A 25,036-nucleotide genomic window follows, 5' to 3' on the forward strand; every position below is an offset into this window, starting at 1 on the left:
TGCTCTTGTGTTTTAAAATTTTGTTTTAATTTCTAACACAAAAAATATCATTAGATATAACTCACATAAACAAAAATTTGGGGGGCTCTTGATAATTTTTCAGAGTATAAAGGGGTCTTAAAATCAGAGTGATTAAAGCAGTGATACTAAATTATATATTCTCAAACATTTGATGGGATCAGCCATTTCTACCAACCAAGTAGGAGAATTAAGAGCATCTCAGAATTAGTAATCTTAGGATGAGTGAAAAATGACAAGAGAGTGGAAGGAGTGCTTATTTTCATGTTCATATGTAGATAATAACTGCACAGATCTGTACATTTTGTAAAAATTCACTGAGCTCTATATTTGTGTTTTTTTTTTCCTGTATGTATATTCATCTTCAATAAAGAAATAAAATTAGGAGCACCTGGGTGGCTCAGTTAAGCATCTGCCTTTGGCCCAGGTCATGAACCCCAGGTCCTGGGATCGAGTTCCGCATCAGGCTCCCTGGTCAGAAGAGAATCTGCTTCTCCCTCTCCCTTTGTGTGCTCTCTCTCAAATAAATAAATACAATCTTAAAAAATAATATAAAATAAAACTATAAAAAAAAAGTAAGTGGGCAGCCCAGGTGGCTCAGCGGTTTAGTGCCTGTCTTTGGCCCGGGGTGTGATCCTGCAGTCTCAGGATTGAGTCCCACATCTGGCTCCCTGCATGGAGCCTGCTTCTCCCTCTGCCTGTGTCTGTCTCTCTCTCTGTCTCTCATGAATAAATAGATAAAATATTTTTTTTAAAAAGTTATCACTCAATATCACTTATCTGTGTTATATCTGTATTTTATTATTTAGGTGTGTACTATTAAAAATGATTCTTATTTTTGAGTCAAAAATGTGAATAATGCTAATTAATAATATATAAAAGGTCAATATTTATTTATTTATTTATTTATTTATTTATTTATTTATTTATTTATTTATTTATAGATTTTATTTACTCATTAGAGACACAGAGAGAAAGGCAGACATAGACAGAGGGAAAAGCAGGCTCCACCCAGGGAGCCTGATGTGGGACTTGATCCCAGGATCCCCATGTCACAACCTGAGCCAAAGGCAGATACTCAAGCACTGAGCCACCCAGGCACCCCAAAAGGTCAATTTTTAAAATGATCTCATCATTATCAGCTAAACCGATTTGTAGCAAAACCCAGTATACTTTTAATATCATGATCGTGAAAAACTGCTAGCATTCATTTATATACAACTTTAAAAATCTAACATTTATCAGGTATTTTAAAAAAGTATTTTTCAAAAAATACCACACAGGGCAGCCCGGGTGGCTCAGCAGTTTAGCGCTGCCTTCAGCCCAGGGCCTGATTCTGGAGACCCAGGATCAAGTCCCGCGTCGGGCTCCCTGCATGAATCCTGCTTCTCCCTCTGCCTGTGTCTCTGCCTCTCTCTCTCTCTCTCTGTCTGTCTGTGTGTGTCTCTCAGGAATAAATAAATAAAATCTTAAAAAAAAAACACATAATATGCACATGGTTACAATTAAATAGTACAGATAGCACAGAAAAAATTATAATGAAAGGTAGCAAAGGTAGCAGTCTACTTATCCACACCTCTTAACACCCTAATCCTATACCCCTAGAGGATTTTACTTTGTTCCATTTCTGCGTTTTGTTCTTTTGACGGTTACCTCCATGTCTCAGCTTATTTCTGGATATAAATTTAAAATATTTTTTTATCAATTCTCTGCTGCCAGAATAGGAAATCAGCTTTTAACAACCCTAACCTCTCCCCAAACCCCTGTAATATAGTTGTATCACTGGCTTTAGCCACATAACCACACCTCACTTCCTACTCCATCAACCATAAGCCACAACCTCCCCAGTTGGTGATGAGAACTGGAAAAGTCCCATCCTCTTATTTTTGAAATTTCATGAGAACATTTCTAAAAGTGAGTCTTTTTTCATTTATTTTCTGCTGAGTCCTTCAATCTAAAGACTTCTCTATAAGCTATGGGAAACAGTTTTCTATTATTTCTTTAATAACTTCCTCCACCTCAGTTTCTCTAGACTTCATCTGGTGTCAAACTCCTGGGACAGTTCCTTTTGTCTTATCTATTTCCCTCATATCTTCCATGTAATTTCCTCTTGTTCTACGTTTGATGAAATTTCTTTGAATTTTTTCATCTTTGTCAACTCTTCCTATTCTGGCTGCCCTTTTTGCATTATTCCAGGTTCTTGTTTAATGGAAATAATATCTCTTAGAAGTTTTGATCAATACTAATTATTACCAGTAGGCTTTTTAAAAAAATTATGCCAGGGGGGTGGGGGTGAATGGGTGACAGGCACTGAGGGGGACACTTGACGGGATGAGCACTGGGTGTTATTCTGTATGTTGGTAAATTGAACACCAATAAAAAATTAATTTATTAAAAAAAATTATGCCTTTTATTTGTTAATTTCTCTTCTTCCCTGACATATTTTTCATCTGGGGGTGTGTTTCCTTTTTATCATACTCTTTTTCTTTAGTACTGTTCAGGCTATCCCTAAATGCCTAGTGATATTTGGTTATTCACTTACAAATGAAGAGATAGAAATAACAATCTCTATGCATGTGGAAGAGGTTTTCTTTTTTTTTTTAAAGATTTATTTATTTATTTATTTATTTATTTATTTATTTATTTATTTATGAGAGAGAGAGAGAGAGAGAGAGAGAGAGAGGCAGGCAGAGACACAGGCAGAGGGAGAAGCAGGCTCCATGCCGGGAGCCCGATGCGGGACTCGATCCCGGAACTCCAGGATCGCGCCCTGGGCCAAAGGCAGGCGCCAAACCACTGAGCCACCCAGGGATCCCTGGAAGAGTTTTTCTAACTGGTAAGTTTCATTTTAAGATGAGAGCTTAAAAAGCCAGCATTAAGCAGAGACCCCTAAAAGGCAAAATAAGAATAACTTGACTCCATAACCTACAGAGGGTAAACCTAACTTTTTTGAAGGACTGCTTTGTAGGAACCCAAGTAGTGGTAGTGCCTAGCCTGAGACATTTCTGTAAGGGCTGGTAGGAAGAGTAGGACCAGCAGATTATTCCATTTATAGCATCACATCTTACTCCACCCCTTCAAGGTACTTGAATACTGAAACATTTTCTTCTCCACTAATATCCTATTTCACATATATTCCTGGCTGTTGCTTCCTTTGCTCTACATCATTAGTGAGGTTTCCACTTGCTACTACCTCATTAACGAAATAAACTTCTTCTCTTCCAACCCATTGTAACTCTTGATATGGATTTACGCATTTAAAAAACTCCTTTACTAAAGTTTTATTGGAATTTTGGAAAGAAGAAAAGATATATATGTTAACCATTTTCAAATACAAGCCTACATAGTATTTCATATGTAAATTCCCATGGCGTGTATATATTACTTTATCCTGGTATTCCAATTACTTATGTACCCATCTTACCTCTCCCTAAGGAGTGACTTCTGATAAAATGCTACTAAGATTCTTTTTTTTTTAATTTTTTTTTATTATTTATTCATGATGGGGGGGGGGGGCAGAGACACAGGCAGAGGGAGAAACAGGCTCCATGCACCGGGAGCCCGACGTGGGATTCGATCCCGGGTCTCCAGGATCGCGCCCTGGGCCAAAGGCAGGCACCAAACCGCTGCGCCACCCAGGGATCCCTAAGATTCTTAAAGGTAGGAAATGTACCTGATTCATCTTTGAATCTCCCACAGTGACTATGAGTGCCTTATACATTACAGGTAAGGTTTCATTCATGCAACATTTGAGAATATACTATGTAGAAGACATTAATCAGGGGTTGAAGAGAACAAAACATAAAAAAAGATGGTTGCAAAAAAAAAAAAAAGATGGTTGCCTTTCAGTGAACTTAAAATGTACTAGGTTAAGACAGCAAATTTGAGTTCTTTCAAGAGAAAGGTTTAGGAACTTAGGGATTAAGAAACAACAGATCCATATGTACCTGCAAAGAAAACAAGGGGCATATATACTAAGTACTATAAATTTGGTATAAACAGTATAATTAGAACAAGAGAGGAAAGAATCTAGATGTTTAATCTGCTCTTACATTCATATAACCACTATGGTCAGAAATAGATACTATGGATACTAGAGATACTATGGAGAATATCTATTCAGTCAAGTTGTTTTAAGGATACACAGCTTGCTTGTATTCTTGATCAGAACTGGGCCAATGAATTCTAACCCAGAACTTAGGGTACTTTCTGAAATTGGGGTCTAGAAAAGTCAAATCAGAGGCTCTCCAAATAAATGAAGTTATAAAATATATCTCTAGGATTATTTGTCCTTCTTGAAAGATGTTTTCTGTTAAATGGAAAAAGCTAGGTCTAAAATACGAGAATAATAAAGCTAATATATAGGAAAACAAAACAAAAGATAAAATAAAGATATCAAAATATCATTCAAGTTTCAAGTTCTAATTTTCAAAAGTTGAAATCTCATCAAGTTTAAGAGTCTAGGCTTACCCAGGCAACAGATCGGCAAAAAGAACAAAATCTTTTTGAACATCCTTTCCTAGATAGTGTCAATACAGGAATGCTTGACCATCCTTTCCTAAGTAGTATCAAGTTTACTGATCTGTCATAGGTATGTAAAAAGCAAGCAATGATGATAAGAGAGGAACAGTTGTAGTAGGACAGTAGTATTAACAGTAATAGCTGTACTAGTAATGGCCCTTACTGTTTATTATGTGCTAGATGCTGTAAATAAATCATTGTTATCCTTCCAGAATGCCTAACAAGGAAGCTCTTACTACCCCTTTTTGTAGGTCTTATGATAAAAGGCTCAAAGAGGGGGTGCCTGGATAGCTCAGTTAGTTAAGTATCCAACTCCTGATTTCGGCTCAGGATATGACCTTGGGTTCATGGGACTGAGCCATGCATTGGGGCTCTGTACTCAGTGTAGAATCTGCTTGAGTATATTCTCCCTCTGATCCGCTCCTCCCAACTCATGTTCTCTGGGTCTAAAATAAATAAACAAATCTTTTCTTTTTTTTGACTTTTTTTTTTTTAATTTATTTATTCATGATAGTCACAGAGAGAGAGAGAGGCAGAGACACAGGCAGAGGGAGAAGCAGGATCCATGCACCGGGAACCTGATATGGGATTCGATCCCGGGTCTCCAGGATCGCGCCCTGAGCCAAAGGCAGGCGCCAAACCGCTGCGCCACCCAGGGATCCCATAAACAAATCTTAAAAAAAAAAAAAAAAAAAGATAAAAGGCTCAGAGAGGTTAAATATTTTGCCCAATGTTGGTCAGCTAGTAAGGAATGAGACTAGAATTCATACCTCAATCTATATCCAAAGCCTATGCTCTTTCCAAATAACTGGGATTCAAAATGACCTTTGATCATGACTGGGAAAAAGTGATTCTACTACTAATGACCGAATGGGACAAACTTTAACAGTATATTTATTGTACACTTCAAAGGATTCTAAACTATGTTTTCTATTTTCTAAGCAAATAAAACAGACTACTAAAGTATAACATAAAAAATGATTTAAAAATTTGTATGGTGTTTGCTAATAATCAAACATTTCCAAGTCCCAGAAACTGAAGGAACAAACAAAAAAGCACATGGAAAAAGTGTGAAGACTCTTAAGAGCTTGAAGTGAAAATGTCAGTTTCTTCTACTCCAACAGCAACATTGTATCATTATATGTAGAAGTAGTAAACAATCGTTGGGGAAGTAAATATAATCTTCTTGAAGGAGGACAGTGGCACTCCATACATTAATTATACAGAAAAATAGAGCAAATGTGGTCAAGAATATGACATGACCAAAAGAAAATCCCCAGGTAAATAAAAATTAAGGTAATTTACATACAGATAGTTGTACATATTAATAAAACTTTGTCTCAATTTACTTACTTCCGAAGTTCAGCATTCTGCTTTTCCAAGCTCATTTTCATTTCCATGAGATGATTATTCTCTTGTTTTAACTGTTTTTCTGACATTTTTAGTGTGTTAACTTGCTGTGTTTGCATCTTCAAGTCATTTTGTGTAAGGCAGCGCTTCTGAGTTTCCTGCTCTATTTTTAATGTCAAGTTTCTAACCTAAAAAATAAAGGTCTACTTAGTAAAATATAAGTCATTATTTGATCGCTCTTATCAATGAAGCTTGTAGCAAATATGATCATGCAAAACAGACTTCTGCCCTTAGGCAGTTAATTTATTGCATGGTAAAGTATTTTTGTACTTCTGATGTCCTCATTTTTAAATAAAATATAGTCTTTAAGGTAAAAAATAACTTTAAAATTTTTTAATTGTGATTCATCATTGGGCATATCAGCTAAATTCAGTAAAATTAAACATCATAGAAAGCTATTTTATAAGAAAAAAATTTTTAATTATGAAACCATCATTACAGATAAACCTACGTTGACTATGATTTCAGTACACAGGTCTATTATTACTTATTATTAAACTTTATACTCACATCCTCATTTAGCACATCTTTCTGTTTAAGGAGTTCATTTATTTTCTGCTGTGACTGCTTGAGGTCACAGTCGAATAAAGAGCATCTTTTCTCAGCTTCCAGCAATAGATTCTCCACCTTCTGTTTTAACGTCCTTTCCTCTGAGAGCTTCTTCTCCATTTCTATTGCCACAAAAATGGACACAATCATGAATCCACAAACAAAAGAAGCATATGAAATACATGGCACAGTGCTATAAAAATTATAGTAAATGATGCTAGCTTAAAAACATTTTTAAAATTTCCAATTTAATATTTTCATCACCCTTGCTAATATGTTTGAAATGTCAACGGTTTCATGCTTGGAAATCAGGCATTTATTTCATCTGCATTGTGGAAAAATCTACCGCACTGCAATATTACATTCATTCCAACGGAAATAAGATAATTCTGCCATCACTGATGGTTCTAAAATAGACATCTTTTTGATAAAGATTTATTTCATTTCCCTGATACTCTTTTCCTCTTGGTGTCACTCTTCTTTTTTTTTTTTTTTAAAGATTTTATTTATTTATTCATAGAGACACAGCTAGAGAGAGAGGCAGAGACACAGGCAGAGGGAGAAACAGGCACCATGCAGGGAGCTGGATGTGGGACTCGATCCCGGGTCTCCAGGATCACGCCCTGGGCTGCAGGCGGCGCTAAACCGCTGCGCCACTGGGGCTGCCCTGGTGTCACTCTTTTTACCCTAAAAACATTCCACATAGATTTTATGATGTCTATAGCTCTTTCCATATTACCATATTACTATGCAGAGGAGGACAATTATATTTTGGGGAAATGGTAAAGGGACAAACTTCCTGAGGTTAAACCCTGACTCTGACACGTCCCAACTATATGCCTGGGCAAGTTAATTAACCTCTCTGAGGCTCAATCTCATCTCTAAAATGGTAATAGTAATACCCATCCTCCCTCACAGGGATGTTATGAAGGTTCTGAGTTAATATTTGTGTGGCACTTAAATGCTGCCTGGCATATGAAAAGCATTTGGTGAGTGCTCACTATTTAAGAAGAATGTTTAATGATCTGAGGAAAATGTTCACAGTATTACTTTAAAAGAAAAAAAAGCAAAACAGGGCAGCCCAGGTGGCTCAGCGGTTTAAGCAACGCCTTCAGCCCAGGGCCTGATCCTGGAGACCCAGGATCGAGTCCCACGTCGGGCTTCCTGCATGGAGCCTGCTTCTCCCTCTGTCTCTCTCTCTCTCATGAATAAATAAATAAAAATCTTTTTTTAAAAAAAAAAGCAAAACAGTATAAAAATTTCAGAAAATATACATACAAAATATCATCCTGATTAGTAAGGGTCAACCTTTACTTACTTTATACTTTCTTGTATTTTCTAAGTGATTTCTAATAACTTGTTTTATTGATCAGAAAAAGCTTTTAAAAGCCTTTTTATTTATTTAAAAAGATTTTATTTATTAGAGAGGGAGTGCACACAAGTAGAAAGGAGGGGCAGAGGGAGAGGGAGGTGGAGAAGCGGACTCCCTGCTGAGCAGGGAGCGACATGGTTCAATCCCAAGACCCCAGGATCATGACCTGAGCCTAAGGCAGATGCTTAACCGACTGAGCCACTCAGGTGCCCCTTAAAAGCCTTTTGAAAAGCAGGCAAAGTTTTGTCTAAGCAAGTGATTTCATATTAAAATCTCAGTTATTACCATTAAAGGATTACCTTTTGATGTACGGATTAGAAAAATCTGTTCAAAGTCAATTGGATTCCTTTCATATCTAATGCTTTATATCTGGTTATCATTTATTATAGAGTTATATAAGGAAAAATTAAACCTATGTATTTTCAGTTTTTAATGTACTATCTTCACAAGCGTGTAAAAAAAACGAAACTATTCTTCATATTCTACTCGTATCAGCTAATATTTCTAAGCATTTTTCATCTGTCAGTGCACTTGGTTTTCACAACTTAATACTCTAATTGTCTCTTTAGAGGAAAGAATGCACAAAAAAGGGTAACTACAGACAAAGTCACATAACTAGTGAATTCATTAGTAAGCCATATTCTTAATAAAAGGAAGCCTTGACATGCAGTGGAAAGACCAAAGGCTTTTAGATCTGGATTTGAGTATCAGTTACATTTAAGTTTTACGTACTCATGTAAAATATGAAAGTTATCATACATCTTATGTCAGTAGTAAAAAGGAGTTTGAAAAAATGGTAGGTACTATTATGCTGAATTGGTTCAATTTTGTCATTTCAGAGAATAACCTATGGACACATGTACTCATTTAGAAAACAATCACCCTAATGTGGGCAGAGAATAGAAAGGGGCACAAGCAAACTTACTGAGGTGATAGAACATGAGGTGTAGAACACAGATTCTACAACTTGTTTTGAGCGGTGGTTACACGTGTGTATTAAAACGTGGAATGTGCCTGCATTTTATTGCACCTAAATTATACCTCAAAAGAAATTCAATTCTATCTTCTAGGCCACTGACAGGGAAACATGGCCCACTAACTTCCTCTCTTGTAATTAGATTTTTTTAAATAAAGCATTCATTTAATCTCTTAACATCCTCAATTATTTGCCTTAGACTAAACGGACCTTAACCAAAAAGATCTCCAATTTTAATTACATTCAATAATTGAAAAGCTATTTTGGGGGCTAAGTTATTCATAAATGTTATCTTCAGTATGAAATAAAATCTCTGCTTAAGAGTTCTATAAATCTTCTACAAGAGTATTTTATTAATTTCCTTTGGAATTTCAAATCCAACATAATTATAAGCAGTCAATTAGGAAAACAAATTATCCTAAGATGATTTCAAGAAACATGCTGGTTTGTGGATAAGTGAACTCTGTTATCTTATCCTGTATTCCTTAGTAGTGGATGACTTTAAGCTAATATTTTCATCATGCCAGAGTTCAAAATATTCAAAGAGCTTATACTCTAGTTAGGTCAGCGACTATTTTTAAAACATTTATCTTGCATAAACTGGAAACAATTTCATTATACAAACTGGCGAAAGTCAAACTGAATATTATAAAAAGAGGAAATCCCCCAAATCTGAAGATATATATAGAACCTCATGTTCTGTATGCCTGTTACTACTGATACTGAAAATTGAAATATTAATTTCTCCCTGATCCTTAAATTTGGTTGCATAATTTTGTGTTTGTACCTTACTATCTTAGAAAAGCTTACTGCCATAAAAGAAAAAAAAATGATATGTATATAAAGCTTCCCCAATGTTTTTTTCTTTCTAGTTCCCAGTATTTGACAATTAAGATATAAAAAAATATTTTTCAAAATCAAAGGGACTACAGAATCAATTCTTAGTACAATGCTCTGGGAAAATTCTCTTAGAAAAAAGAATACCTTTCATGGCTTCTGATTTTGCTTCTTCAATGGACTCATAAATCTTATTTTTATCTGCCAGCCGTGCTTTTGTGGCCTTATGCTCAGCTTCTTCTTGTTCTAAGCTCTGCTGTATAACTTTTAGTTGGTACGTCATATCTATTTCCATGTTGTTCTTTTCCTATTAAAGATTTAAAATAGCAACTATCAACAAAAAAAAAAAGACTGGCTCACATTTTCAAAAACTTACAAAGTTCTTTTTTTTACAGGCTAAGAACATTCAATACCTTTCCTCCCCTCTTCACTCAAACAAACTTCTTATAAAAGTGCTCCATGGAATCCATCTCCTGTGGCACCATGTCCCATCCCTCCACTCTACAGTTTGGAGATCTGCCCTGAGAGCGGTTGATCTCAAGAGACGAAGCAATGATATTCTCAACATCAGATTCAATACACACTTTTCAGTCCTTATCTCATTTAGACTCACTGTCGCCCCTGAAACTATTGCCTTGATATACCTGACATTGAACTCATGTGGCTCCCCACTTCCTGTTCTCATCTTTTCTGTCACTTATGCAGTTTTCTCTCAGTTGTTCTTTAAATGCTGGTGTTCTCTGAAGGTTGTGCTCTTCAGCCACAAAGCTTCTCCCCTTTCTATATCATTATTCCTCACTTTAAAAACATATCTACTATTTCCCTTTGCTATATCTAAAGATAAATTTTCAGGATCCTCTACCATTTACCCTCTTATATTCCACGTAGGAGACTTAAGTTAGGAATCTTAAATTATAGATGTCAATTTTCTATACATCCCCAAAAAAGATTTTCTGATTCTTTGTTCTCTATAGTTTTATCATAAATGTACATATTTTCTTTTGATTTTTCAATACATCTTTAATCCTAAAAATGATTTTTTTCAATCCACCAACAGAGTAATCTACTCTGCCCTGAAAAACCAATGGTCTAAACAATCTCTTCCCAGATAGGCTTTCACTCACAGGGCTTCAGCTACTCCTGTACCAATGACTCTCAAATATTTCTAGCTTCAACAAACATAGTTTACTGCTTTGTAAACATCCTAATTTGGCTGACTCACAGGCGCCTCAAACTGAGGACTAAAATAGATTTGTCATGGTCTCTTCTTTTTTTTTTTTTGTCATGGTCTCTTCTAAAAGAGCTGTTTTCCTTTATTCTTTCTTAATTAGTGATACCATTATATATCTTGTCATAAAGTAGGAACCTAGAACTCATCCTTAATTAAGTACCACATACATATCTCATCTAATCAATCGCTAAGTGCTGCCAAATATACTTCCTTCAAATATTTCTCAGATTCACCCGTATTTTCCATCCTTTTAACCACTGTACTAGTTAAGTCTTCATTATCTGAATTACTGAAAAAGCCTTTGACTAGTCTCCCTACCTCTTATATTGTTTTCTTCAAATTTATCCTCCACATGGTATACAATGATCTATCTTAAATTCATCTCTAGTAAGAGGATCCAACTTACAGTCCTTCAGTGGCTAGTCCACCTAGAAAAACTAAGTTTAAGAGAGTATATATTCATGCCTAGTTCTATAGCTTCATTCTGGTTACTGAATTCCTTACACTTAACATTAGGACCATATTGCAGTCTTCAGGCCAATTCTGGTCTGATGTCTATTTTTGTAAAATTTCACTGGAATAAAGCCACACCCATTCCTTTATGGACTTCAGCAGAGCTGAGCTGCAACAGAGACCATATGGCCCTCAAAGCCTGAAATATTTACTGTCTTTTCCTTAAAAGATTAGAATTTGTTGACCCTTGCCCTGTACTTCAGAAATATTGAGCAGTTTGCAATAAACAAACCAACTGTGCCTTTTCTATTTTTCATCCTTTGTACCTATGCTCATGCTGTCTCCCCCAAATCAGAATGTGCCTTTACCCTGCCAACCAATCTTGCCCTGTCAGCCTGGGGCTTTATCCTGTGCATCCAATATACCCGGTCCATTCTTCCAGCATTCTATTTACCATACCACGTTGAATTATCTGTGTACCTTATTATTACTTTAGAAGATACTCATTAGATTGTGGGGTTTTTTAAATTAATTTTTTAAGTAGGCTCCACACCCAACGTGCCACTTGAACTTATGATCTTGAGATCAAGAGTCAGGTGTTGTACCATCTGAACCAGCCAGGTGCCACAAATGTGAAATTGTTAAAGGCAAGCAAGGAGTGCATCCTGACAGATGACACATTAAATACTTAAACAAATGAATAAATAAGAGAACAAAAATACCATATTAGCTGCATAGAGTCTAGAAATAATGCCTGGCTTATAGTATTTTTTTTTTAAGATTTTATTCATTTATGAGAGAGAGAGAGAGAGAGAGAGAGAGAGATATGCAGAGACACAGGCAGAGGGAGAAGCGGGCTCCATGAAGGGAGCCCGATGTGGGACTTGATCCCAGGACTCCAGGATCAGGCCCTGGACTGAAGGCAGCGCTAAACTGCTGAGCCACCTGGGATGTCCTTATAGTATTTTTGAAGAAAAATTTCTAAATGCCAGAAGCCATGATAACTTTACATCATTTTTAAGACATGTTATAAGTCAAATTTTGAGTTTTCTTTGGGTCCCTAGGGAGAAGCATCCACTGAAAGTATACTGATTTCCCTTATTTTAAATTTTCCAATCTGAAATTCTATAATCACTTTCTTACAAAATATAAAGCTGAACATGTTTTACCTTTTCCAAATCAGTAAGTCTCTCCTGCAGTTGTCTCTTCTCCACCTCTGCTTTTGCTAATAAGAGTTTTCCATTCTTTAAGTCTTCTTCTAGGCCAGATATTCTACCTAAAATTGCAACATTTTAAAAACAATAAACCCACGAATTGCTTGTCCCTGTGTGTATCAAATTAAGAGTAAAAAATTTCAGAAGTTGCCTCATAGTTTGGAGCTGTTATTTATGAGCAGTTTTATAATTGTCGGTAGAGTGCATTATAGGGAAGTCAAGTGGAACCCAAAACATTGCTTAGGAAGTGGTTTGACAACTTCAAATATTTCACACTATTTTAAAGTAAACCTTCTATTCATAAAAGTTGTAGAATGCATTTCCAACACCCAATTTTCACATAACAGAGTAGTGTATTCAGAAATATGCTATTCCAACACATTATCCATCATCCAAGGTTCTTTCCAAATATCAAGGTTATTTCCAAAATACAAATTATCAAGATGAATCCAAGTGTAATCTCTACATTAATACCTTGTAAGTCATTAATTATCTCGGATCCGTGGGTTCGGTCCCTCCTTTCAGATTCTAGAACTGACTGAAGATTCATAAATTCCTTTTCAAGTTTTAACTTGGCAGTCTCTAGCAGGCAATTTTTATCTTGGAGATCTCTATTGTTAGATTCCAGCTGCTGAATCTGTTTTGAACTTTCTGCCTGGGTTTTTCTTAACCGGGCCGCAGTATCAGATTCTGTTCTCAGTAAAGCATTGGTTTCATCCAGCTGTTATTCCATTCAAAATCAATCAAACAACAAACACAGGTATATATAATGAAAATACTTCCATTTAGTACCCCATTATAAATTAAAGTAAAAAACAACAAAAAAAAAAACACCTAAAATTATTTTCCTAATGATTTCCCTTTAAAATTAGAGGCAAAGAAAGCTTTTATATAACACTGCCAACTAAAACTAGTATTAAGAAGTCATCATAAAAGAAATAATAATAAAAATTTTAAAAAAAGAAGTCATCATAAAGAATATTCGATATCCTTACTACAACTGAGATTGACCTACTTGTCTCTGGAGCTGATTCACTTTCTCGGTGGATATTTGAGAGTTCTGATTTCTTTTCTTCAAATCTTCAAGTTGATCTTTTAAACTGTTAACTATGATAAAAAGCATTTCAGTGGCAAGCTTCAACACAACACACACTTACATACGCACTTAATTTTTTTCTTGACAAGTATTTAATATTCTACACCACAAACCATCATTTTCCAAATTCCGCTTCTTGTCTGCTTCGTGATCAGCTTTCCGCTGATATTCTGCATTTTTGTGCTGAAGAAGTGCCTTTTCTCTTTCTAATTGTCTTAATGCTGATTCCACATTTTTCCTTAAAGTAATCTGAAATAATGCAAAAGTTATTACCAAAGGAAAGTATGCATAAAAATCAAATGAAAACAGTATTTCAGTATTTCAAGCAGATAAGGACACTTTTAAAAATAAGCTGTTAACTGCTACTTCGTTAAAACTCACAATATTTTCCATTATTTTCAAATAGCACATCTCTCCTAAATTATCAAGACCACAGTGCTCATTGTTTACTACTCAAAGTCAAGCTTTCTGAAATATTCCATCACCAATGAACCATCTTCACTTGATATACACTAGGGATCTAAAATGTTATCAACAGAAATTTAAGAAAAGAAACAATGGTCACTTTCTGTTGTTAAGCCAAGTAATTAATACAAATGCAAATTTTTTTTACTTGAAATATCTGAACATACTAAATTAACTCAAGTTTGTAAAAACAACAAAATGAAGTATAGCATCACAGTTACCCTGTAGTTTTAGTTCTGTTCACCAATGCTAGAAGGTAGGTCTTACTATATTATCAAGATATGTATTAGTTATGGTTCTAAGAGAACTCTGTAGGTAAGTCAGGCATCAAAACTTTTAGTGAAAAATGTTAATAAAAATACAGAGCAACTTTACCTCTTCTTCTAATTCCTTTGCTACTTTTTCAAGTCGAGTATTAACAGATCTAAAGAATTTCAAAAGAAATAGTAAAGTCATCTCTAATTCATAATAAAAACATTTACTTACTATAAATTTTAAAATAATCAAATAATTACTTTGTAACTCTTCATTTTTAGTAACATGCTTAGACAAATTTTAAAATACAACATTTAATTATCTATAAAACATACTTGCACTTTTGCTCTAGTTCTTCTTTGGCTTGTATCTCAGTGCTGAGGTGTTCTTCTAATGTATATAATTTTTTCTGAATCTGTCAGAAAACAAGAAACTATAAAGTTTGGTCACATTTAAAACATAAAAAGTTTAAAGAAAACAATGACAAGCTATTTTCTGAGCTGACTATAACCTCATCTATAATGGTACATACAGATTTGTACCTTCTTAATGTGACTTTTACTGACAGAGGGAAAAAAATTCTCCAACTTTGGTCTCTATCACAGTACACATGTATGCAAACATGTACATGTCTACACTACATAAATATATGAGTGAGAAGCCCTAAACTTGGTAGAATTCTTCTACAACACCAAGTCTCTCACTCACTATGAATAAAGGATATCTTCCAGTGTTCTTCCACAGATTATTTATATAAAAATACTGTCACTATATGTTCTTATAAGATGAAAGGTCTAGATCTGAAATAAATATCTGCAATACTTTGAACTTGCTCAAAAATATACTAGTGCTCTTAAAAATAAGAATTTGAGCTCTTCTTTGTACCTTTCTACAGTGCCAGGAACAGTACTATAAAAAGTTAGAATCAAGAACTCTTTGATGAATGATAGCTAACTGTTTAGAAGTCATTTCCTTGCCATTCTTTACACCTTCTTCTAGGCCAGATATACTGATTTTTAAATAAACTAAAATCAGAAAGTATTAAATAATCCATCTTTGGAGCATTATTACCTTTATAAAGGACTTAACTTTTTGAGTTCCTTTTGTGGCTAAGGGGATTGTGGCAGGCACTTTACAAATGTTGTCTCATTAATCCTAACAATGACCCTAAGAACATGGTAGTGTTGTACCTACTCAATAAAGAAAATGTAATTCAAAAAAGGTGAATAACTGGGCCAAGATTCCTTAGCTAATAAGTAGCTATCCCAAAAATCAATCCAAGTCTATTAGATTTCAAGGCCAACATTCTTTCCATTATTCTTTTGATAAGGTTCCCCATGGTTTCTTAAATATTTTATGTATCTTAAGCAAAAAATATTCTTTTTCCCTAATAAGAATATACAGGCCAATGAACAAGTCAAGTTTAATTGCTTTTGGCTGCTACTGCCTTAGTATAATTTGACCACACTAGTTTTCACATGCTAATCAGTTATATATCCTTGATAAATAAAACTAAGAAAATTACATAATACATATTTAAACAATAGATCCATAAGGGCAATAATGAAAGAAATACTTGGTAGAAAAAAGGTTGGAAACTTCTCTCTCGGGCAGATGTAGCATTCCAAATGCTAGGTGGAAAATGGCTATATCAAAAAACTGCTAGAGTGATGTGCTTTTCTCAGTTTTCAACATATGTGACATCAACATACCTCTTGACTTTCCTATTTAAAACAAACAAAAAAAAAATTAAAATGCTTGTATTCTTTATAAAATTCCTAAAATAAATCATACCAGAATTATCTAACCAACTTTTTTACTTTCTATAAATTTTAAGGAGAAAAATGTTTAGCATCCTTATTAATGTATTTGTGTGTATATGATTTACTTTTGAACAGTTACAAATTACAGAGGCCATAAAATACTGTAACAGTTCAATAAAAACACCATTTATCTAAATTCATTCCGAAACACTCAAAATTTATTTCCTCTGTTTCCGTACCCTTATACCTTATTATCTATAGTATTTTATAGTACTAAGATTACAAAAGTTTCTGATGTTATAGCTGTTTATAAATCTATTCCATCACTTTGCTACTAAAACTAAGCCTAAAGCCATGTATAATTCTCTAGCCACTGTATCTTAACACAATATTAACTGTCAAATAAATGAATCATTACAATGTCCTATAAATTGTATTACAACAAAGAATGACATCTATTGATTCAAAATGTAATATCAAATGAACTTTTAAACATATGGGTATTACTAAAATTAGTTGAACATGTGACTAAAATAGAGTAGTAAAAATCTATACATACTTCATTTTTCCTTGATTGTAAAGAATCATTTTCTCTACAAGATGAAGACTCACTTAATAACCTAGAAGAAAAGGCAGGAAATAAATCCTTTGCATGTCATCCTAATCCATTTTCTAATAGCCCCAAATTCTTCTCAGAATTAAATTCCAACCACAAAGATTTCTCTTTTTCACTTCAACATATTTTAAATGAAGCAATGTTTTCCCCTCTACACATTTATCATTCTCAGTAACAAAATGCTGCACTTTTTTTTTTTGCTCCCCACTCATTGGATGTTCTAGTCTTTAATATTGTTGAGATTGGAGTTACTAAATGGGCTATCCTTTGCCCCTTTTCATCTCATTTTGAGTTCCCGTAACTATTTTATCTAGAAATCTTCTAGAAAAAAGATATCATTCCTCCTTTTCAAAGATGACATCTCGATTCCCAGGCCTTAGTCCATAAATCATCACTTCTATTTAATTGTCAATTTCTCTCTTTAACTGTAAGGTCGGTCCTTCCTCGCTGCCTATAAAAATGCTTTAGTTTCTCCAGGCATTTTAGTGAACATTACAATAGTTTTTAGAATACTATCATTAGCAGGGTGGTTAACTTATCCTGGCTTGCTGGAGATCTTCTTAGTTTCAGCATCAAAGTCCCTTGCCATATCCTAGGAAGCCCCCCAGTCCTGGGCAAATCAAAATAGTTGATCATCCCTACCATTATGGAAGTACCAGAAGTTTCTCAAATATATGTTTCTCAAATGTCTTTAATGCCTCACTCCTCACTGCCTGTCAAAGTCAAAAGTCCCTCAGTATAGCACACAACAATCATCATCCGCTGCTTTATTCTTCCTCTGAACTCCAACTCCAATACAGTTTTTAATCTTTTACAACTCATACTCACTGCAACCAGGATTTATTGGCCTTGTGCCAGGCTCTGTGCTACATGTAGGGATTACAGGCAAGAAACTTGAAATCATCATTAGGTCCCCCACATGATGTAATACAGTAATATGCATCTTATGTTTGAGCCCTGCTAGACCACACTACTCTGCTCCATATGTGTGCCAATATGCCACACTTTGCTTCCCTTGTTCATCTTCTCACAGCTCTTACCTAACCTCCCCACGTCTTGGCCACTGAAAACCCTTTCTTAGCTTACAAATACCACCTCTTCCCTGACGTCTTACCTGACTCCTTACCCTCACCAGAGATGTTCCTTTTATTTTCCTCCTGAATCATCTCAGATATTTTGGGACCTTTCTTAAGGCAAATATCACTTTCTATCCTTCATTATGACTGTATTATTCTTTCACATCCCTCATTAGTTGATAAACTCCTCCAAATGCAGGCATTTAGTCTTACTCTCTGTCCCTACAAAGAATATAGAACAATGCCTTGCATACATTTGTAAATGTGTAACATTCAGAAATAATGTAATTAGCGGCGCCTGGGTGGCTCAGTCAGTTAAGCCTCTCTGCCTTAGGCTCAGGTCACGTTCTTGGAGTCCTGGGATTCAGCCCCAAGTCAGGCTCCCTGCTCAGTGGAGAGTCTGCTTCTCCCTCTGCCTGCCACTCCCCCAGCTTGTCCTCTCTCTCTGACAAATAAATATAAATAAAATCTTTCAAAAAAATGGAATTAGATGAAAAGTTCTGACAGTCTTTTTTTAAAAACTCAAAAGTTTAAAACAAATTAACACTTTTTCTTCTCACAAGGTAAGATAACTCTTTACAGCTAAATACTGAAAACAATAAAAATCTAACAAGTCACGTACAGATTTTCTCTATAGTAGGTAAATCCTATAAAAGGCAGCTGATTTCCCACAAAAGCTTTAGGAATTGGAAAAGTTTCTACATCTCCTTTATCATCTTCGATGTCATCAAAATTGCTGCTGTCTATGTCACTGCTGAGTTCTGGTACTACAGGAGCTGCCGCTGTTAAAAGAAAAGAAATGGATAATTTTCTTCATAATCAAAATACACATTAACCATCCAGATTTTGTTTTATATCAATTACATATTATTAATATGTATTAATACCAAACATTATACAGTAATAACATATAATTAATAACATTATGATTTACTGTAAAAAATTTTGGTAATATGTTTTACATTCTTTCATTTCAAAAAATTAAAATTGGGATCCCTGGGTGGCGCAGCGGTTTGGCGCCTGCCTTTGGCCCAGGGCGCGATCCTGGAGACCCAGGATCGAATCCCACATCGGGCTCCTGGTGCATGGAGCCTGCTTCTCCCTCTGCCTGTGTCTCTGCCTCTCTCTCTTTCTCTCTCTGTGACTATCATAAAAAAATAAAAATTAAAAAAAAATTAAAATTTTATTCAAGTATTTTATTACTACATTACAGCAGTTTTAAGTATAGATAAATCAATTACACAAGGAGAGTAATATGGTATCATTCTAGGTATACAAACTGCAAGCAACAATAACTTGCACACACATTCTTTAGTCTTTGGCTTTTTAAATTCTTTAAGTTAATATTTCCTACTCTCAAAATGAGTTAATGTCAAATACACATAAGGTGAAAACGAATTATTATGCTTATCCTAGTATTCGCCAAAGTATGGTCTACATAAATATTGATTACTGATTTATTAACTCAAACATATGCAAATTAAGGGGTATTTCCCCCATTCTGAAAATTATTGAGATCCATAAAAAACTTGACAAATTAAGAAATCTGATTATTATAGAAGTATTAAAAAGTATTGCTAATGAATACAAATTAGTTTAAGATACACTGAGGAATATTTAATCATAAACACTGCCACAGAAAAATATGAAATAAATTTAACCAATTTAAAATTGGTTAGCATTAAAGTGTATCAAACATGATTAATAATTCAAAAGAGTAATCAATTTCTGAGATTTGAAACATGATGGAATGGAAATATTTCAATTTATTGACTTACTCTCTCTTATGTTATCCCAATTCCATTGATCATTCTTAAAGAAAGGATGCTGTTTGATTTCTTCTACCCCATTTCTCCCAAGTCGTACCTCCCTAAACAATGCAATTAAAGACTGTATTATAAAAAGATTATGAAAAAATTGAAAAAAATAAATTCATATCTTGGGTAAGATCAAAATCACAAATGATTTTCAGATATCGTTATTAAAAGTTTCTGCTTAGATCTTTCTCAAAAACAAGCAATGCTAATTTTACAATATATGATCTCCCTAGATTAAAAGGACTATAAAGTATAGTAAATGCTATGAAAAGTGAAATGTATTTCCATCTGTAGTTTATATCAAGCAAAAGTACACATGAGACTTTCAAATAAAAATATTCACTTGTGTGTGCCAAAACTGCATGACCAGCTCCAGGATGTAAAATGGACAGTGTTAACTTCAGACACAGAAGACTTATTTGAAGTCTCCCCAATAAAAGTGTTATCTTAAAAGTCTCTTCTGGGGCACCTGGATGGTTCAGTTGGCTGAGCATCTGTCTCTTGGTTTGGCTCAGGTCATGATCTCAGGGTCATGAGAATGAACCCAGCATCAGGCTCCGTACTCAGGGCAGAGTCTGCTTGAGATTCTCTCTATCCCCACTATGTTTTCTCTCTCAAATAAATAATTTTTAAAAGTCTTTAATAAAATATTTGTTAAATCTCTTTCAAATAAATTTTTAAAAATCTTTTTTAAAATCTTTAATAAAAAAATCTTTTAAATGTTTTAATTAAGATCTATTCTTAAAAAGAACTATATATTGTTAGAAACTATCTTTACTCTAATAATTGTTATCCCTACATTTATACTAAAATTATCATTCTGAATACAAGAAAAATATTAACAATTTCATTCTCTGACCCTTTGAGAGTTTTCAATGAAGATTTTATAGAAATAAAAAGCATTTTTACATGCCCTTGGAGCCATATTAAATATAAACAGAAAAACCTATAAACTTTAGAGGGAAGTACTACTAGCCATAATGATGGCATTAAATTCTTTTCCAAATATCTTTTCTCTACCTACAATCATTCTTTAGACTGTACCACTACCCCAATAAATTGCTAAGGCAAATCTTTCATGAATGGTAGGTACTCCTTTTATTAACACATGCTATGTCCTGTTTTATATTTTACCTTTCAGCACCAATTATGGTTATCCTTATTAATCCATTTAGTCCCAAATCAAACATTATACAGAATTTACCGAGTTTATCAGCATGGACTGTTTGTTAATCACGTAATTAACAAATCTTATAGTTGATAAACAAAATGATTAACCTCTCTAATGAGAAAAAAATAGCAATAACTTTTCTTGCTTCAAATGGAAAAAAAAATCATGATATTCAGTTTGAGGAGAATAAGGAAAGTAACTGTCATCAATAGAAATATATCCTGCTGTACCTACCCTACAGGTCAATTCTGCAACACCAACTCAATTTTAAAGTGTGTATCCTAGAATTCTTTTAAGACTTTTTCCTACAGAATGTATGCAAGATATAAATGCATGAGAATAGTCAATGTAGCACTGCTTTTGATAGCAACTGGCTGATAAACAATATGGTCTGTTAGCATAGCACTTTCGAGCTAGAAATGCCCTCATCATCAATCTGACCTGATGCCGTTATTTATGAGTAAGTAAAACTTCTCCAAAAAGAAAAATTATTTCCCTAAAATCATAATGCTGGTGAATAAAGTTTGGACTGTGGTGGATGCACCCCCTTATAAAGGTTGGTCCTTTGACAGATTGATTCTTATCACAAATCTGAAAGAACTGAATAGAAAGGCCAAGGAAGAAACTCCAAAGAGTTTCCTATCTTCCCTTTTTGAGGCAGATTTCACAGCGTTGTTTACCTATTTTGTTTTAACAAATATAGAATTTCCAAGGCAGATTACTCATATTCAAATGCAAAAAAAAGGGCTGGGAAGGAGGCACTCCCAAGTCAAATACAAATAGTTTTTGAGATTATAACCTGTCAAGTATGTATCTGCACAAAACACTCGTCTCTCAAAAGTTGTACAGTAAGAGTCAGGTGGCTTAATCACTTCAAAGGATAAAATGTGAATAATACAAGTTTTATTTCTCTCAAATGCATTATCTTACCAAGTTCTATTTTTTCTTTGTAGCCATGAAGGTAGGCTTAGAGTTAGATTACAATGGGGTTGCACACCCATAATGACGAGAGTAACTCAACACCAGGCCTACCAGTAGGAAATGGCTAATCCAGAATTAAAAGCAATTTGGATAAAGAGAAAGAGATTTCATGTGTAAATAAAAGCTATGCTTTCATTTCTACAAATTTAAAAGTTAAAGGCTCTCTACAAAGAAATTCAATGTATATTACCTATCTGTTAAGAAGGCGCAAATGAGATTCTTCGCATGTTTAGAAATTTCTGCATCTTCAGGGAAACACAGTGAGTTTTTATGATCCATAATTTTGCTATAAGTTCCTACAAGTGAATCTGCATAAAATGGAGTATCCCCTAAAATTCCAAGAAAGAAGACACTGAGTGTAACAGAGAATGCAAATTAAAGACTTTTCAACTATTATTTAAATATGTTAGGTTTAAATTTGTCACATGCATGGAAGAACAAGTAATCTATGGGCCAGGAGTCTCAGTCCAAACACATCAGAACATACCAAGAATGTGAATGTATTTAAATTTTAATCATACCAATGAACTATCAACTCTTAAAAGCAAAATAAAATCAATGCTAACTCTAGAATTTGTTGTTGCTTTTACAATGGGAAACAAAATAACTCACTGGATAATTAAATAAAAAGATTACTAATACTAAGTAGGATCAGATAGATCAGAGTCCTCTAATGCTTGAGCTGGATCAATCTCTTTTTTGAGATTACTCTCTAGAGCTGTGTTATACAATGCAGTAGCCACTAGCTACACGTGGCAATTTAAAATTAAAATAAAAATTTCAGTTCTTTAGTCACACTAGCCACATTTCAAGAACTCAGTGTGGCCAGTGCCCACCATACGGGACTGTACAGACATAAACCATTTTTATTATGATAAACTGGACAGTGAAGCTCTAAGAGTTAGACCAGCCCTATTATTTCACATGTGATTTGCCGAAGATGACACATAGCTAGAATTGAAAATGGCATAAATGGTCTCCCAAGTGCAGTGTTCTTGCAAACTGATGGCTAAGATAAAGAGGCAGTGAAATGTAAATAAAGACAGAAAAAGCTGAAGGCACCATCTTGGCCACTACTCATCTAAAAGCCAAAAGAATCAAAGGCCCTGCCAGTATGATTCGACTATAAGTTACCTTAGTACAAACCAGAATTTCTCAAATCAGACAATCCAAAAATTTCAAAAGGGGTGTTCAGGTAGTTTCTGTTTGTCTTCAAAGAGGGCAAAGGAGTGCTTTGAACTCAAGATTTTTCTAGTGCCATTTTTAACTGCAGTAGAGCTTTTAAATGAAGTCCAGTGCTAACCAACCTGAGCAAGCACCAGATTAGGCTCAGAATACTGTAAATTAGTGTCATTCAAAGTCATTAAATTCAACTCAAGAGTTGGAAACAGTAGCAGGAATTTAAATGGTTCCTTCAAAGGAGCTATGTGACTTTCTCCAAATATTATTATTTTCTAAATTCCTGGAGAGTCTAGGTAAATTATAGACTATATTCTACTTTAAGAAGATTACAAAAGATATACCTAATGTATCATCAGATTGGGCCAGAGGTGGGGAGAATGGAGCTACCTGGAACACAGCCTGCATATAGAGATGTACTACAAAAATAAAGGCCCAAAACAACGTAGGTCATACTATGTCTTCAGTTTAAGCATAACAAGATCAATACTACATACACAGAATGGTCACCAAGAGAAGGCAATTTATGCCACAAAAACATTCCATGACTAATTATTATTTAAATATACCAGAAAGTTCTGGGTTTTTTTAAAGAAATAATAATAATAATCATACAGATTTTACAGATTTTCCACTACTAATTTTTTTAGGGTCCTCCTCTAGAAAATAAATTCTCCAATTTCTAAAAATAATTTTCAACTTTAAAGTTGTTTCATATAATGTTATTAGCCTTATCACACTTGCCTCAGAAAACAGATTTCGCTATATCTGTCCTCATTCCCAAGCCAGATGATTCAGTCATTGGCTTCCGTAGCCAGAAGATATTTTTGTGACCTCATAACTTAGGAAAGGGAAATATTAAGAATAAAATCTATTACGTAAAGAAAAGTTTTGAAATACCTGAACCTTTCAAATTTTGATTTGTGCAAAGTAAAATAGTTAAATTTGCTTCTGAGTTTTTTGATAATGAAATATAATTATAGAATACTTTTACCAATAATCAAATGGTCAATAACTATGATTTATTTTACTAGAATGAAAACCATATGTAAATGCAAGTAATAAACAGAAGAAATACAGTTGACAAAAGTCAATTATATAATGTAATTACAAAAACTAAAGAATACTTTTAGTTCTCTATTATTGGAACAAATATTAACAACCTTATACTTAAATATTTACAACAAATACGATTGATCAAGAAAGTCTTAGAGGCCCACAGCACCAGTAAACTTGCTTCTTGCTCTAACATTTTCTTCATACAAAAAGGCCTACTGAAGGATTGTTTCCTATCAATATACTTTTATTCCTTTTATATTCCACTATATCACTGTGCCAGTACAACTTGGCTTTAATTTTCCAGTTAATAATCTGTCATATATGATACAACTAATTCAAAGTTTTAAAAAATCCTACTTCTTTCATGGGACACAATTAATTTCCTTATATTCTCAAATTCTTGATGTAAAACTAATGTTATGAGAGAGAGATTTTGAAAAAAGAACTAGTTAAAATATTTACTTACCCACCAGCATCTCAAAAAGGAAAACACCCACCGACCACCAATCACATTCTCGCCCATAGTAACCATCACCCCCTTGTGATTTGAGAACCTCAGGTGAAATATAATCAGGTGTTCCAACTGCTGTATCACAATGCACCATGCCTGTCTGGTAAAAAGCAAAGATAAAGAAAAACAGTTGCATGTAAAAACATACATATATAAATGCAACTAATTCATTTATTACTATATAAATAGTAACTACAAATTGCTACCAAAAGAACTTCATTGCTGATAACTTTGGGAGGACCGGAGATAAGTGTATTACGAAGTGCCTTAAAGTGTCCAGATTACAAGAAATCAGGGATAATTTTTCAACTCTAAAATACAGAAGGCTTCATCAATGGAAGAAGGAAAAAGTGGTAAACTCCACAGGAATTTCAAACAAATCAACATCTTTTGTTTCTTTCTTACACTACTAAGTAGTTGCAAGGGAAGTACAAAATGTGATCTTAAAGTAGTGATCTGGGGAAAG

The 25,036-nt window shown here is 34.2% G+C and overlaps 1 protein-coding gene across 4 annotated transcripts in view; it reads right to left on the reverse strand.

Annotated features, from left to right (window-relative positions):
• The window catches only part of ROCK2 (Rho associated coiled-coil containing protein kinase 2), a 144,120-nt gene that overhangs the window by 22,342 nt on the left and 96,742 nt on the right, over window positions 1-25,036 (reverse strand). For 3 of the 4 annotated variants that reach the window (XR_008664714.1, XM_055327198.1, XM_055327196.1), the window contains exons 6-20: window positions 24,526-24,670; window positions 22,012-22,150; window positions 19,631-19,722; window positions 18,475-18,634; window positions 16,720-16,780; window positions 16,110-16,121; window positions 14,733-14,812; window positions 14,518-14,566; window positions 13,791-13,926; window positions 13,597-13,688; window positions 13,056-13,302; window positions 12,537-12,643; window positions 9,831-9,990; window positions 6,460-6,620; window positions 5,893-6,077 (exon numbers count right to left, since the gene is read on the reverse strand). Coding sequence is in view for 3 of the 4 variants with exons in the window: in XM_055327198.1 (XP_055183173.1) it covers window positions 5,893-6,077; window positions 6,460-6,620; window positions 9,831-9,990; window positions 12,537-12,643; window positions 13,056-13,302; window positions 13,597-13,688; window positions 13,791-13,926; window positions 14,518-14,566; window positions 14,733-14,812; window positions 16,110-16,121; window positions 16,720-16,780; window positions 18,475-18,634; window positions 19,631-19,722; window positions 22,012-22,150; window positions 24,526-24,670 (1,826 nt within the window). In the remaining variant the exon portion in view is untranslated. The remainder of the gene's footprint in view (window positions 1-5,892; window positions 6,078-6,459; window positions 6,621-9,830; window positions 9,991-12,536; window positions 12,644-13,055; window positions 13,303-13,596; window positions 13,689-13,790; window positions 13,927-14,517; window positions 14,567-14,732; window positions 14,813-16,109; window positions 16,122-16,719; window positions 16,781-18,474; window positions 18,635-19,630; window positions 19,723-22,011; window positions 22,151-24,525; window positions 24,671-25,036) is intronic. The other variant, XM_055327197.1, reaches the window with a different exon arrangement.

This window comes from Nyctereutes procyonoides, unplaced genomic scaffold (assembly GCF_905146905.1).
Source record: "Nyctereutes procyonoides isolate TBG_1078 unplaced genomic scaffold, NYPRO_anot_genome, whole genome shotgun sequence".
In the NCBI taxonomy this organism is placed as follows: domain Eukaryota; kingdom Metazoa; phylum Chordata; class Mammalia; order Carnivora; family Canidae; genus Nyctereutes; species Nyctereutes procyonoides.